The 16,676-nt window shown below is 48.1% G+C and overlaps 1 protein-coding gene across 7 annotated transcripts in view; it reads left to right on the top strand.

Moving 5' to 3' along the window:
- Positions 1 to 16,676, top strand: part of Dnmbp (dynamin binding protein) — a 94,321-nt gene that overhangs the window by 70,770 nt on the left and 6,875 nt on the right. For 4 of the 7 annotated variants that reach the window (XR_015627199.1, XM_087564079.1, XM_087564080.1 and 1 more), the window contains 7 exons: positions 3,184 to 3,343; positions 4,505 to 4,704; positions 5,832 to 5,962; positions 6,779 to 6,883; positions 14,348 to 14,476; positions 15,654 to 15,986; positions 16,426 to 16,605. Coding sequence is in view for 6 of the 7 variants with exons in the window: in XM_087564079.1 (XP_087420205.1) it covers positions 4,563 to 4,704; positions 5,832 to 5,962; positions 6,779 to 6,883; positions 14,348 to 14,476; positions 15,654 to 15,986; positions 16,426 to 16,605 (1,020 nt within the window). In the remaining variant the exon portion in view is untranslated. 7 annotated transcript variants of the gene reach the window in all.

The following is a 16,676-nucleotide window of genomic DNA, read 5'->3' as shown; positions in this document are numbered from 1 at the left end:
GGCCTGCTGTCTTCTGGGTCTCAGGCTCCATTCCTTGCATGGGAGCCTCTCGGTGGACTCTTCTCCAAATGGCTGGGTCCAGAGTCACCAGAAGGAGCCAGGCGTGGGAGAAGACCTGGGATGGGACATATCTTTACAGCCTGGTCTCAGAGGTGGCCCTCCATCCCTTCTGCCACCCTCTGCCAGGATGTCATGATAGAGACATACTGTAATACTTTCAGTGGAGACAGACGCGCCCTTCACAGTTGCAGCAACTCAGCAACAGCCAGCAAAGGGGACCAACCCTATGCCAGTTTAGCTGGTCATGGGGTGCACACCTGCAGTCCTAACACTCGGAAGCAGAGGACGGAAACCTGCTTCTGGCTAGCCTAGTCTACATAGTTAGTTTCAGGCTAGTCAGAACTACATAGCAGGCCCTGCCTCAAACAAACAAACAAACAAACAAACAAAAAATTCTTTTAAGTTTGCAGACCTTTTCCAGAACTCTGTCTGCTTTCTCTCTGTTGTTGCCTGGCGGTAGCTGCAGTGCCTGTGTCTGAACTGACGGCTAGAAGGAGAGCGGGGTCATGCTGCCAGCTTAGACGATGCTGCCTTTATCTGATTCCTAAGGAGCCGTCAAAGCAGGGTCAGGGCCTGCCTTCCTCAGTGCATGGGGGAAAGGCCGTGGGCTGAAGACAATGCATGGGCAGCCTGCTTGGATCTCAGGCATTCCCACCAACACCCCTGTGAAGCTTAGGTGGTCTAACAGACAATGGGGAGGAAGTTTGCCCTTGGTCATAATTCACTGGCCTGCCGTTCAGACTCCGGTTCCTATGGTCACTCAGTCACACACAGTATGTATGCTAGGTGAGCACTGTTGTCATTATTGTTGAGCAACTAGAAAGCAAAGCCTGGGTACCTTGGTCTTACGGAGGTGAGAACATGTGTTGGAGTCATGGAGACCCACCTTGGACTCAGTCATGAGGCACGAAGGCAGGCTGGTGGGTAAGATCATGCAGTGCATTTGAAGTACCTCCAGGTAGGTGGTTTGTTGAAATGAGGAAAGAAGCAAGAAATTTAGCTGACATCTCAAGAGGATTAATCAGTCAGTTTTCTTCCATTATGGGTTATGTCGGGGCCCTCGGGTGGCCCAGCTTAACAGGCTTCACCAGGGTGAGTTCCCCTCTGCTCCCACTTATGTCGGATTCGACTGAGGTACCAGCTGGTGTTTGGGACTTGAGGGACAGCACTCTTACAAGATGGGTGGTGGGAGCATGGGGTGACATGGGCAGACACAGTCAGGGCTCAGATGACTGCCTGGTCAAGAGGACTCCATATAAGTATCGTGTCAGACTGGAGCGTCTTCCCCCTTCTTGGCTGCATTCAGGGGAGGGCAGTGAGTGGTCCTTTCATTAACTGGTGTTTAAGTTCTTGCAAGGGGGAGCTTTGCTTTAAGGTTTGCAAGGGTTGCTTCTGGTATAAGGTGTTTTTGCCTCCTAGAACTTTCCAGGTGAGGAAGTCATACTGTTAGTGACAGGATTGGCCCTACAAGGTGCTTGAGTGAATGCCTCAGCTACTATTAGTCTAAGAGCCAAGTGAGGACTTAGAGTAGCCAGCCCCCACCTGCACGGTACCTGCACTGTTCGTTTGCAGTTCTCCTTTTCGTTCTGGTGAGTCAAACAAGTTAGATAGCAGGCTCAGATATGCTGAAGGCATCTATGGGAAAGTAGTATGGCCTTAGGGACAGAAAGGCTGAGATCCAGGCAGGAGGTTTAGCCTAAGAAAGAGGAACAGAGATGGCGGTGGTGGTGAGGAAGGGAGCCAGGGGCACAAGAACATCACAGCTCCAGCATCAGACAGCCTCAAGGCCAGCCTCCCAGACGGCCTCAAGCCCAAGTCCTCAGTAGGTAGTGAGTGGACAAGAGATTGAGCATCCTATGAGGGGAGGGTCTGAGAGGCTAAGAAAGGTAAATTAAAGCGTTGTGAAGCCATTAGCAAGTTATACAGAGAAGGAGTGAAGGAGAGAATATTTCTAGTAAGGCAGAGAGTTGAGGCGGCTGCTCTTTCATTGTGGGCGGGAGAGATGGCTCCGCAGTTAAGAACAATCCCTGTTCAGCTCCTAGCGTCCATGCTGGTGGCTTACAACTGCTTCGAACTCCAGCTCCAGGGGATCTGATGCCTTCTGTCCTCTGTGAGAACCAGAAGATACACACACACACACACACACACACACACACACTTAATAAACCATCGTGTAGAAACTTACCTAGGGGTCAGTGCTATGCCTGACTGGCTGTAGACCTGTTAGCCTATGATTGCTGATTGTCTGCAAATCTGTAGAGGAAAGAAAGAGCATATTTGCTTACTCGTTCATCTATCTCTACTGATTTCTAGCTGAAATTTAACATCCGCTTCGAGTGTGATTTTTGTCACTGACATCAGCTCAGGTCACCTGAGACTATTCCATTTACCTTCAGTTTCGATTCCACTCAGCCAGACATAAACGCTGATCTAGTTGATTACCTGTCACCGAGCGACCGTGTGGCGGTAGCCAAGCTCATCCCGCACCGTTACCTATCACAAAGCCCACTCAGAAAGCCCACTCGAGGGGCTGCGTGGAGTGGTAACTCAGGGGCAGACAGCACTTGTTTCTGTAGAGAGAGGACCTGGGTTTGATTTCCAGCATCCATATGCTGGCTCACAACTGTAACTCCAGGTTCAGGGGATCCCATGCCCTCCTCTGACATCCATGGGCACCAGGCACACACAGGGTGCAAAGCACGAGCCTAGTACAGATCAAAGTAGTAGATCACTGTGCCCTGCGGTACCACAGAGTAAGAGACCACTGCTGTGGCGGCATTTCTTCATCCTCGTGTCCATGTTCCTGGAGAGTAGAGAACTAGAAGGTCATGTGACCCGGTCACTTGACGCCTCAGAGTGTGTTTGCAGATGCCATTCTCTGCCTTCCTAAAGAGGGCTGGAAGCCGTATAGAGGCAGAGTTTGTAAGTACACGTTCTGAGAAAATAATCACCTGGGTGACAGTTCTCTCACTCGTGGCTATCACAGGGGCCTTTATTAGTTTGATGGAGTATCCTACTGCTTCTTGTAGCAGGCGAACTTGAATGGCCTTATATTTGTTGGCACGCTTGGCTAGGATGCTGAGAGTAGCCCTGACGTCATTGCGTGTTTGTGTGTGCCTAAAGGACCCGTGTTTCTGGATCACCGGGACGAACTTGAGGGGACGTACAGACTTTACTGCCAGAACCACGACGAAGCCATTTCACTGCTAGATATCTACGAGAAGGACGAGAGGATCCAGAAGCATCTCCAGGACTACTTGGCAGATCTCAAGTAGGAGATTTGGTGGTCTCCCCCTGCCTGGCTCCCACAGATGCCCCATGTTTATTTCTCCCTGTGATGTCTGCCCGCAACAGTATTTCACACATAAGGGATTCATACGGAGCGTCCTGTGCTGTAGCTTGCTAGTTTCCATTATGTAATGGAGATCTTAGGTGACTTCCCGATCGTGCCCCTTGTAGAGCAAGCCAGGGACGGCGACACATGCCTCTAATTTCAGCACTAGCCGGGTGTGGCAGGACTGTAGTGAGTTCAAGCCTAACATGTATACACAGTGAGTTTCAGGCCAGCCCATGCTATATAGTGAGACCTTGTCAGAAGGGAAGGGAAGGGAAGGGAAGGGAAGGGAAGGGAAGGGAAGGGAAGGGAAGGGAAGGGAAGGGAAGGGAAGGGAAGGGAAGATGTACAGAAGAAGGACTTGTATTTGTCTCAAACTGAGTCAGCCATTTTTGGCATGAAGCGGCCAGGAAAATGATAGCTCACTGTCTAATTAGTGTCTAGAGTTTTCTTCTGTCCTGTGTGGCTTTTGAGAAAGTGGCTGCTGTCTCTAATACATTTTCTCTTTTTCCCTTACGCAGGAGCCTGTACCACGAATGGTAAGTCCCCTCCGCCTGGTGCCGGGTGCACATACCATTTACTCAGTGAATTTCTTCTAGCTCTTAGAGGTCTGCTTTTGTTTCTCTGTAGACAGAAACCTAGGTCTACTTTGCCATTTTCTGCGTAGCACTTACTACCAGATACCACTTTGAATATCAATTTGCTTACTGCTTGTTTTCTTCCCACCACAAGGATCTTTGGGTCACTGTAAAGTACCTTGAATAGCGTTTAATAATTACCAGGTGCCCAGTAAATACCACCACAACGGAGCAACTTCTCAGTCCATGGTTAGCCACCCGTATGACAGTGGGTCCCAAAGCGAATACCAGCGAGGGCACCGTGGCTGCCTCACTGTGCGTAGTGCATTCTGTGGGATTAGTACAACATAGTCACCTAACATCGAATGTCTCAGGGCCCAGCCGTTACTGTGTGGTACAGGACTATATGGTTGACTGAACGCAACCCAAAGGCAGGGCCAAAGACCAAGCTGTCTTTAGGAATAGCAGGTGATGCCCAGAGAGGCCGTGGTGCTGGCTGTTGACTGGAGTCCTCTTCTGCTTGCTTTTCCAGGGGATGCACCAATTACATCAACCTGGGCTCTTTCCTCATCAAGCCCGTACAGAGAATAATGCGTTACCCGCTGCTGCTAATGGAGCTGCTGAATTCCACCCCGGAATCCCACCCGGATAAAGCGCCTTTAACCAGCGCAGTCCTGGCCATCAAGGAAATCAATGCTAACATTAATGAATATAAGCGTCGGAAGGATCTAGGTGAGTAAGGGCACAGTCACTGTAGGCTTTTCTCTAAAGAATTACTTCCCAAAAGCTGGACAAGGCAGGGCCTGGTGTGGTGGGGCTGGGTAATGGACTTTGAGAGAGACGGGGCAGCGATGACGAGGATGGCTCTGGACAGTTGGACACAAGGCAGGGATGACTGGGCAGTGAGCAGTGGGGCAGAAAACGCCTCTGTGGAGGTGTGTCCGTGACTGGGCCGTGATGACGGCAGGTTCTTCCCCCTCATCACCACCTGTGCCCAGTGCCCTGTCTCTGCTGTGAGCCCCTCATCTCCCCTCCCAGCCCTGGGCAGTCAGCTAACAGACGCCACTCGTTCCCCCATGGAATAATGAGCAGGATTGCTTTGCTCTCCCGTGTGCCATCTCTAACTGCATGAACACTCTACAGACACAGCATGGAGGTTGCATTGAGTCAGGTCCTACAGAATGGCAGCTTGGCCCTCTCCCTACTCTTGTGCACTGGGCTGAAGTCTACAAGAAAACAACACTCCCTGCCTCTCCCCTCTCCTGTCACTGCAGTACTGAGCAGTGCAGTGGCTCTCTGTCATGGTGGCCCTCCGTTTAGGTTTGGCCTCCTGACGTAATGTCCTCCTCCGCAGGGGCATGGTGTCCTTTCTGCTCCACGGCACCATTGCCATCGACTGCACTGTCCAGAGGTTTCTGTGAATATGCCTGAAGTATGGCAGTGGATGCACTGTGTGAAATGGTCATGCATCAATACCTCATGTATACCAGCCATCATATACTAACCCTAGGTGGCTCACAGTGGTGAGCCTGAAGAGGTGCTGAGCCTCGATTAGTGACAGGCCTGAGCATGGAACTCGGGCGTCCCCAGCCCCAGCCTTCTGGCTCTGCTGCCTTTCCTCACTTCCCCAGCCACCAGTCTCTCTCTGTGGAGGGAGCCATGTCTCTGTTCAGTCTGGTTCCTCAGACTAATACTCGGCTCAGTTATAAGTTACCAAGGACAAGCACTCGTTGCTGTTTGGGTTAATTTCACGTTGTGTTCGGTTTTAGAAAAACCTCCGTGTTTCTGGGTTGTTAGGTTCATTGAATTCAGGCTTGGGGAGGGGCTCTTTTGACCGATGGCCTTGGCTTGCATCCTAGTGCTTAAGTACCGCAAAGCGGATGAAGACAGCCTCATGGAGAAGATCTCCAAGCTCAACATCCACTCCATCATCAAGAAGTCCAGCCGGGTTAGCAGTCACCTGAAACACCTCACTGGCTTCGCTCCCCAGGTGAGCCCTGAGGGCAGCCGTTGGCATGAGTTGGCAAGGGACCCTTCTTGGTGCCTCCTCTGGTTTGGCCGGTTAGTGCAGACTGGGCCCTGCAGCTACCAAACTGCTTATAATCTACACAGAGGCAAATTAGGAGACCCGCTGGGCCAGCATACAGTAGTTACTGTGGCCTCCGTACCTCTAAGACGCTTATAATCTATTTGGGGAACCTGATCCACAAGGCAGACATACTAGCTAGAGGGGATTTAGAAGATCATCTAAATGGACGCCTTGTGCTACAAAGAGGAAACCATGAAAGTAGGAGATTGAGCAGTGTGAACTGCAGCTTGGCAGTTGCAGACCTGGAAGTCTCCATACACCGTCCTGTGTGCCGCACGCAGATAGTAACAGCACGGAAGGTACAAGGCAGGGACTCACCTGCCACGACTCGCACTTTGTTTCTGAACACTGCCGCACTGTTGTTAAACAGTTGGGTGAAAACGTGCTTCTGGACCTGAGCTCATCTGACGCTTTGCAGAGGGAGCTGGGGAGGGGCTGCCAGGCTAGAGCAAGGACAGGGGAAGGGCTGGTGGGCAGATGTGGCTTTGCCAGGATTGGAGAGGACAGCGCCCCACCAGGACATGGGGCTGTGAAGTCAGTTCAGAAGTAGGCAGGTCCACGTGTGTTCCAGAAGTCAGAGCCACAGAGGCAGGTATCCAAACTCAGCTTGATGTGATTCAGGGAAACTAACTACAGGTTTACAGTTTTGATGGAAGGTCTGTCGAGCAGAAGTCCAGGGTCTCTAAAAGCACTCCTCCTCCTCCTCCTCTTGAACAGCTAAAAGATGAAGCATTTGAAGAGACAGAAAAGAACTTCCGGATGCAGGAGAGATTGATTAAATCTTTTATCCGAGACCTGTCCCTCTACCTCCAGCACATACGGGTGAGTCAGGAACGGTCTTCCACCATGTACTCACTCACCCTGCACATTGTTTAGTGAAAGCATTCTGGGCTGAAGTGAACGCTTTTCCACGGGGGAATTTTTATTATTTTTCTTTCAGTTATTCACTAGTTAGCACATTCTAAAGTAAGCACTTTATTTATTTATTTATTTTTATTGAAAATAGGGTGTTGGGGTTGGGGATTTAGCTCAGTGGTAGAGCGCTTGCCTAGCAAGCGCAAGGCCCTGGGTTCGATTCCCAGCTCCAAAAAAAAAAAAAAAGAAAAGAAAATAGAGTGTTTTTTCCTATACAATATATTCTGATTATAGTTTCCCCTCCGTCTACTTCTTTGGGCTCTTCCTCCCCTCCCTCCCTTTCCCTCTCCTTCCCTCCCATCGGGATCCACTCCTTTCTGTCTCTCATTAGAAAACAGCAGGCATCTAAGGGATGAAAATAAAATGCAAAAAGATAAAACAAAATCAGACAAATCAGAATAGGACAGAAAAGACAAAAAGACACAAGAAACTGAGATAAAGAGATCTTGTTTGCACGTTCAGGAATCCCATAAAAATGGGCTTAAGATGATGGTGATGATGATGGTGGTGGTGGTGGTGATAATGATGATGCCGCCAGGCTGTAGTGGCACATACCTTTAATCCCAGAGGCAGAGGCAGCCAAATCTCGTGTGAGTTTGAGGCCAGCCTGGTCTACAGAGCAAATTCCAGGTCAGAAAAACCCTGTCTCAAAAAAACAAAAACATGAATAAACAAATAACTAAAATAAAAGTAAAGCAAAAATTAAAATTGATTTTTTAAAGCCCTGACCTGATATGGCAAGAACAGGACCCTCCACAGCTACCTCTTAGCTCTGTTGGCAACAACACTAACACTAAGGGGGTGGGGGGGACAACTATCAGGGACGGGCTATGTGTGCACTTCCTTAGTCCCGTCTGGGTCAGACCCATGTAGCTCGTGGGGACCTGACTCACAGTGAGGCACACTGCCTCCGCTGTGTTTAGAGCACCTTGTTCCCTTGTTTCTCCTCCATCCCTGCTGTCTCTTACCCTTTTCCCACCTCCTCTTCCTCAGGGTTCCCAATCCCTGAGGGGAGGGACAGGGCTGGCTGATCCGAGCCTCTCACTCCCTGCATCATGTCTGCCTGTGGGTCTCTGTGTCTGTGCCCCTCTGCTGCAGGAGAAGGGTCTCTGATGGGGGCTGAGCAAGGCGCTGATCTCTGCGCATGGCAGAGTGTCCTCAGGAATCATTGGATTGCTGTGTCCCTTTTGCAGAAGGGTCGTATTTGCAGAAGGGTCGTATTCCCCTAAATCCCCGGCTGTCTAGTCTTAGTTCTTGTCACCCAAGCATCGTCAGGGGTGGGTTCTGTCTCATGGAGTGGGCCTTAGGTCAGATACTGGTTGGTCACTCAGACAAGCTTTGTGCTGCCGTTGCACAGGGTGTCTTTTGTGCAGGAGGCCATGGATCAGAGGGTTTATGTTGGGTTGGTACTTACGGTTCTCTTTGGGAGCATGCAGGGGACCTTCCGAGAACACTAGCCAGCAGCAGCGAGGCTCTTGCAGGCACCAGCCCTGCTCCCCATGCCCAGTGAGTTGTGTAGATGTTATTTTCAGCAAGGAGGTCTCACCACCACTCGGTACAGAGTCTTTCAACAGTCTGGGTTGTTTGGGGGATCCCTTTGGCCAACAACTCAGTTAGATGCAACCCCTTCCTAGGACTGAGGCTTTGTTTGGTGATGAGAGATGTCTGTCCAGCTAGGGCTCTGTTTTCCCTGTCCTTTGGTGACTTCATTCCAATTGCCTTCATTATACGTACACAGTTTAGGAAGCTTCCACTGTATTAGGTTTGCCTGTGACCCCTCAGGTGACCCTTAGTTTTAGCCTTCCCTCCCTGTCTCACTCTTCCCTCTCCCTTCATGTTTGATCTTCCCATCCCAGCCCATCCCCTTGTCCCTGCCTCCTGTCCCCAGTCCATCCATATCTAGTCTGTTATTCTATTTCCCCTCCTAGGAAGATGGATCCCTCTCCCCCATCCCATACCCTTCACCTAGCCTGAGGGGGTCTACAGACTGATTGAGCTCGTTTATCTGACTCAACAGCCAACATCCACATCTAAACAAACACACACTATGCTTGGCTTTATGGGTCTGGGTCACTTCACTCAGGGTGATGCTTTTCTAGTCCATCCGTTTACCTGGGAATTTCCTGATTTCATTTTTTCAAACAGTGGAGTAATATTCCATTGGTCATGCACCGCGTTTTCCTTATCCACTCATAGAGCAGCAGTGGACGTGGTGTCCTTGTGGTAGGATGAACCCTCCTTTGCGTGTATGCCCCAGACTGGCGTAGCTGAATCCCATCTTTCAGATGAACTGCCACACTGATGTCCACAGTGACTTTATGAGTCTGCAGTCCCACCAGCGATGGACGTGTGTCCCCTTGCTTCACATTCTCTCCAGTATGAGCTGTCGTTTGTTTTATTGATCTTGATCGTTCTGACTGGTGTGAGACGAAATCTCAAAGCAGTTTTGATTTGCATTTCCCTGATGGCTAAGGATGTTGAACATTTCTTTAGGCGCTTCTCGGCCATTTGAGTTTCCTCTGTTGAGAATTCTGTTTTGTTTGTCCCTGTTTTTAAATTGGGTAATTTGTTTTCTTGATACCCAGTTTCCTGAGTTCTTTATGTATTTTGGATTATCAGCCCTTTTATCAGATTCGGAGCTGGTGAAATCCTTTTTTTCATTCTGTAGGTTTCAGTTCTGTCTGAATGATGGTGCCCTTTGCCATGCAGAAGTGTCTCAGTTTCTCGAGGTCCTAGTTAATGTGTTCAGTTCGGAAAGTCTTCTCCTGTGCTGGGTTCAAGGCTAACCCCACTTTCTCTTCTGTCAGATTCAGTGTTTCTGCTCTCATATTGAATTCTTTGATCCATTTGAAGTTGAGCTTTTACAGAGTGACAAGTGTGGATCTCTCTGCATTCTTCTATATGTAGTCATCCAATCTGACCAGCACCTTTGGTTGAAAATGCTGTCTTTTCCAGCGTGTATTTTTTACTTCTTTATAAAAAAATAAGGAGTCCATAGATGTGTGGATATATGTGTCTGGGTCTTCAGTTGGATTCCATTATCACATGTCTTTTTGTGCCAATATGAAGTTTTTATTACTAAAGCTCTGTAATACTGTTTGAAATTGGGGATGGGGGTACCTCCAGCAGGTCTTTGATTATTCAGGATTGTTTTAGCTGAGAATTAACCTTTCGAGATCTGTAAAGAATTGTGTTAGAATTTTGATGGGACTGTGTGAAATCTGTAGAATGGTAGGATAGCCATTTTTACTGTTAATCTTGCTGGTAATAGTGTGAGAGAGCTTTCCTTCTCCTGCTATCTTCAATCTCTGTCGTCAGTGTCTTAATGGTTTCAGTCTTACGAGCCTCTCACTTGCTTGGTTAGAGTTACCCCAAGAGTTCCTCCTCTGTTTATTTTTTTTTTCCTTTTCTTTTTTTTTTCGGAGCTGGGGACCGAACCCAGGGCCTTATGCTTGCTAGGCAAGCGCTCGAGACCACTGAGCTAAATCCCCAACCCCTCCTCCTCGGTTTATTATTTGTATATAGGGGGCCACGGATTTTTTTGAGGTAATGTTACATCCTGCCACTTCACTGGAAATGTTTATCAGCTGTAGGAGTTTTCCAGTGGAATTTTTAGTGTCACTTATATAAACTATCATATCGTCTACATATAAGGATACTCTTTCTATTTGTATCCCGTTGTTCTCCTTCGCTGTTTTATTGCTCTGGTTAAGATTAGTTGAATGGGTACAGAGAGAGTGGGCAGCCTTGACTTGTTCCCAATTTCTTTCCAGAATTGCTTTGAGTTTCTCTCCATTTAGGTTGATGTTGACTGTGGTCTTGATTCAAACTGCCTTTATTATTATGTGGAAGTCTGTCCCTCGTGTGCCTAATCTCTCCAGGACTTTTATCATGAAGGGGTGTTGGATTTTGACAGAGGCCTTTTCTCCATCTGATGAGATGACCGTGTGGTTCTTGTCCTTTGGTTTAATCACATGCTTGATTACTTTTATCAATTTACATATGCTGCCCATCCTTGCATTTCTGGGATGAAGCCTACTTGATCATGGTCGATGATCTTTTTGATGTGCTCTTGGAGTCTGTTTGCAAGTATTTTGTTAAGAATGTCTGCATCTATGTTCATAAGGAAAACTGGTCTGTAGTACTCTTTGTTGGTCTTCATGTGTCTCTTTGTTGGTCTTCATGTGTCAGGCTTAGATATCAGAGTGACCAACCTTATACAACAAATTGGAGCAGTGCTTCCTGTGTTTCTATTTTGTGGAATAGCTTGAGGAATGTTGGCACTAACTCTTCTTTGAAAGTCTGGTAGAATTCTGCACTAAAATCATACGGCCCTGGGCTCGTTTTGGTAGGGCAACTTTTAAAGACTGCTCCTTTCTCTTTCGCTAAAGCTTGGAGGTCTGTTGAAATTGTGTATCTGATCTTGAGTTAAGTGAAGGTAAGTGGTATGTTTCAAGAAAAATTATCTTTTTTTGTTTAGATTTTCCAGTTTGGTGGCGTGCAGGTTTTTAAAAGTATGTTCTTAGGATTGTTGGGATTTCCTCAGGGTCTGCTGTTCTGCCCCCTGTTCACTTCTAATTTTGTTAATTTGGATGTCCTCTTTCCACCGTTAGTTAATTTGCATAAGGGTTTGTCAATCTCACTATTCTCGAAGAACCAACTTTGTTTTTCATTGGTTATTTGTTTGCTTTTGTTGTTCCTATTTTACTCACTTTAGACCTGAGTTAATTATTTCTTGACATCTATTCTTTCTGGGTATGATTCTTTTTTCCTTTATGTAGGCACTTAGTGCTATGACTCCGCCTCTTAGAACTAGAACTGTGTCCCGTGAGGTTGGGTAGGTTGTGTTTTCATTTTCATTCTCTTCTAGAAAGCTTTTCTTAATTTCTGCCTTGACTCATTTCTCATTCAGTGGGGAGCTGCTCAGTCTCGGTGAGTTTGTGAGCTTCCTGTTGTTTCTGTGGAGCTTGGCACCCAGCTTTAATCCATGGTGGTCAGATAGGATGCAGGATGTTATTTCAATGTCCTCGTAGCTGTTGAGACTTCCTTTATGTCTGAATATGTGCTCAGTTTCAGAGAAAGCTCCGTGGGGTGCTGAGAACAAGGCATATTCTTTTGTGTTTGGGTGAAATGTTCTGTAGATGTCTGTTGGGTCCATTCGGTTTATAACGTCTGTGAGCTCCAGTATTTCTCTGCTCAGTTTTTGTGGGGATGTCCTGTCCATTGCTGCGAGTCCAGTACTGAAGTCTCCCACTGTCCGAGTGTGAGTGTGTGTACGTGATTTAAGTCTAGCAGTGTTTGTTCCTTTTGTGAACTCGAGCATCCTTGTGTTTGGTGCACGGATGTTAAGAATCGCAATGTCCTCTATTTGGATTTTTCCTTTCGGCCTGCAGTGTCCTTCCCTAGCTCCTCTGATGAGTTTTGGTTTGGAATCAACTTTTGTCAGATACTAAAATGGCTACAGCTAGGTCCATTTGCTTGGACTCTCTCCATCCTTCACCCTGAGGCGATGTCTGCCCTTGGGGTTGAGATGTGTTTCTTGGCCGCCTCAGAAGGATGGATCCTGGTTTTGTGTTCATTCTGTTAGTCTGCCTTTTTATATTTTTGGTTGTGAGCCTAGCCTTTAATGGCTGAGCCATCTCTCCAACCCCGTTAGTCTGCCTTTTTATTGGGGATTGAGACCCTGATTTTGAGAGTTGTCAGTGAGCGTGCTTGTTGATTCTTGTTTTGTTCCTGTGTGCTTTCCTCCCTGTTGGTCTTGCTGGCCTGAGATTGTTTATTCCTTGTGTTTTCTATGGTGTGATTAACCTCTTCAGCTTGAAGTTTTCCATCTAGAACTTTCTGTAGACCTGTACTCATGGATATTACTGCTTGTGTTTGGTTTTTATCTTGGAAAGTGTTTCTGCATCCATTGTGGTTGAACGGTTGCTGCATTCAGTACTCTGGGATCTGTGGGATCTCTTAGAATTTGTAGGACACCTGTCCAGGCCCTTCTGACTGGTATCTATTCTTGTATTATTCTTGTATTTGGTCTTTCTCTCCTGTCCCAGATTTCCTGCATGTTTTATGCCTGGAGTCTTAAATCTGACATTGTCATTGACTGAGGTACCCATTTCTCTATCTCGACTTCAGTGCAAGTCTTCTGTGTGCTGTTACCTAAAAACACTAGAAACTATAACTGTGTGAGACATAGATGGGTTTTGCTATGGGAATTTTTGTTGACTCTTAGAATAGACTCATGGAGATTTTAGGCATTTGGGTTTCATTTCCATTAATAACAAAACAGTAGGCATTCCCTAAACTTTAAAATGTCAGATGGCGTGCCAAGTAGACAAAAAAACAAACAAACAAACAAAAACCCCAAACCCTAGCTCAGGACTCAAAAACAGACACAGAGAGTCAGGGGCCCCTCCCGTTCAGTTTCTTTTCCAACATACAATTGAGCTAGCAAACACAACTTTCTGTGTTCTTGGAGCTCACTCTCAGTGGGCGTGGATGAGGGTACAAGAACATGGCTTAGTGTGTCACATCATCTGCCGGAAGATACTCGGTGTAGTGGTGGGAAGCCACCAGGGGAGCCAGAGTCAGTGCAGGAAGCAGGAAGGTTTGTCAGGAGGAGGAAGGGAGCTGATTGCTCGCTAACTTTCCAGGGACCGTTGGTTCTCAGTTGGTTCACTTACGGTGAATTAAGAAACTGTTGGGTGCTTGGTTTGACAGTTTTAAGTTGGTACTTAAAATCTGGACAGGACAGAAGAGATTAACATGGCTCCTGCTCTCAGATGACACACAAATTCGGGATGCCTCCCATATTTAAAAGAGGAAAACTCTTTCGGGTTCATGCTCTTCCAAAGAATTTAAGTTTGGTTCCCAACCACATTGGATAGGCAGCTCACAATCCGTAACTCCTGCTCCAGGGGACGTGTGTCCCTTCTGCCCTCTACAAGTGTCCACAAGCACATACACATATAATTTTCCTTTTCTTTGTTTTGTTTGTTTGTTTTCAAGACAGGGTTTCTTTGTGTAGCCCTGGCTGTCCTGAAACTTACTAACTCTGTAGACCAGGCTGGTCTGTAACTTCGAGATCTGCCTGCTTCTGCCTCCCGGGTCCTGGGATTAAAGGTGTGCACCACCACCACCATTCAGGATATAAAAAAAAAATACCCTGATAAATTCACCAGTTTTTCTATAGTTCTACAGTTCCTTTCTCTGTACCCCATACATCATTTATAAAGGCAGGCTTGTTTCTGAGTGAAACTCCTGCACGAGACGGGGGAATTTGCTTGGTGAGATCATCAGCACAGGCTGTGCAGGGCGACTGGCGAAAAGCAGGAAGCTCTCTGTGTTTCACTCATGTCTTTCTTGTGGCTCCAGGAATCTGCTTGTGTGAAGGTGGTGGCAGCCATGAGCATATGGGATCTGTGCATGGAGAGGGGACATCATGACCTGGAACAGTTTGAGAAGGTGCATCGATACATCAGCGACCAGCTCTTCACACGGTTTGTAAGTGACTTTGGCCTCCTTTTCAAGGCGTGGCTCCCTTCTCAGGGTCCTCTCACAGGACACCTCACACAGAAGTCCCTTCCACAGAGGCAGAGGCAGGAGGCATCAGAGCTAAAGGCCACATTGCTTAGGAACTTCCAAAGATCGGTGGGGCCACGTCATTGTGTGGACTTAGAGTTTGTTAGAGCTCTTTGCAGGGAGTAAGCCTAAAGCAGGAATGTCCACAGGGGGAAGCTTACCGCTTCAAGGGGAATCCTTTTAATAATATGCTGCTAGAGCTGAAAAAGGGCTTGGTGACCTCAGTTCTTTTTTCTTTCTTGTTCTGTTTTCTGTTTTTATTGTTTTTGTTTTTCAGACAGGGTCTCGCTTACAGAGCCCTGACTATCCTGGAGCTTACCAGGCTGGTCTTCACCTGACAGAGATCTTTTTGCCTCTGCCTCCCGAGTGCTGGGATTAAAGGGGTGTACCACCACCGCCTGGTCTGAGGACCTAAGATCTATGCCCTGTACTCTTGTTAAACAGTAGCAGGTGCAGTGGCGCACACTTGTTCTCGGCACTGGGGAGGTAGGTGCACACATCAGACAATGCGATATTGCGTACCTGTTTGTATTCAGGTGCGTAGTGGCGTACCGTCTATGTCCACGTCTGTCTTTCTAGAAGGAATAAAAGAAAACTATCCTTTGAAAAGCAAAAGTGGGCCTTACCACGCAGTGATCACTGATTAGTGGTTCCTAATGCTCTGACACTTTGATACAATCCGCATGCTGTGCTGACCCAGCCATAACGTTCCCTTACTACTTCATAGCTGTAAGTTTGCTACTGTTATGAGTCATGATGTAAATATCTGATGTGCGACCCCTGTCAAAGGGTCATCTGACCCCCAAATGGATCACAAGCCACAGGTTGAGAACCGCTGGCCTAGACAGTGAGGGAGAGGATGCAGTCCCAGACTTGAGCACTCACACTGAGCTCCTAGACAAGGAGACAAGGGTATGTGGCAGGGTAACCACAGACTAATCGCTCATCGTACTGACGTGTTCTTTACCATTCAGCAACAATGCCAGAAAGGGAGAAGCCTCACTGGCAAAGGCCTGAATGTGAGACTTGCCAGGTGAATCCTGGTAGGGTGTGGCTTTGGGTCTGCACAGGGTCACCTTGGCCTCTCTTGTCCCCATAGAAAGAGAGGACCGAGCGGCTTGTCATCAATCCCTTAAACCAGCTGTTGAACATGTTCACGGGGCCCTACAAGCTGGTGCAGAAGCGTTTCGACAAGCTCCTGGACTTCTACAACTGCACTGAGCGAGCGGAGAAGCTTAAGGACAAGAAGACTCTGGAGGATCTCCAGTCAGCCCGAAACAACTACGAGGCCCTGAACTCCCAGCTGCTGGACGAGCTGCCCAAGTTCCAGCAGTACGCCCAGAGCCTCTTCACCAACTGCATCCACGGCTACGCCGAAGCCCACTGTGACTTCGTGCAGAAGGCGCTGGAGCAGCTGCAGCCCCTGCTGTCGGTGAGTCCTTCCTGCCGGGCCGTGTCAGCTCTGAATACGATTGGTACTTTGTGGAGTTCATGGTAGGGTCATTAGGTCCCAACTCTTGGTCCATTCACGGTGCCACGGAGCCCGTCAATCATCTCTCTCCATCCTAAGGGATGGCTCAAAAGCAGTGGCCGTGCCTTGTCTCTTGCATGAGCTGTCATTTTAGTAATAATTCAGCCAACTACTGCTGACCACAGCGTGGTCACCTAAGACCATCAGGAAACAGATATTTACATTATGATTCATGACAGTTATGAGATGCAGTGAAAAGAATTTTACGGTTGGGGCCACCACAACATGAAAGGGTCGCAGCATCAGGAGGGCTGAGAACCGCTGCTCTGAAGGCTTTGGCCAGGGGTCCTTCATCTGTGCTGTCTGTCTCCTTTCCGGTCTTCACTCCCACGGCCTGCAGCTACTGAAAGCCAGCGACCGAGAAGGCAACCTGATCGCCATCTTCCACGAGGAGCACAGCCGGGTCCTTCAGCAGCTCCAGGTCTTCACTTTCTTCCCCGAGGCCCTCCCAGCCCCCAGGAAGCCCTTCGAGAGGAAAACCACAGACCGCCAGTCATCACGGAAGGCCCTCCTGGGCATGGTGAGTAGGCCCCTAGCGTGGCTCCCAGGACTGACTGACCTGCACAGCGGGCCTCTCAGCATGCCGCCTCA

This window comes from Rattus norvegicus, chromosome 1, assembly GCF_021556685.1.
Source record: "Rattus norvegicus strain SHRSP/BbbUtx chromosome 1, alternate assembly SHRSP_T2T, whole genome shotgun sequence".
Taxonomy (NCBI): Eukaryota; Metazoa; Chordata; class Mammalia; order Rodentia; family Muridae; genus Rattus; species Rattus norvegicus.
The sequence above is the reverse complement of the archived record's forward strand: the minus strand, read 5'-3'. Positions and strand labels throughout refer to the sequence as shown.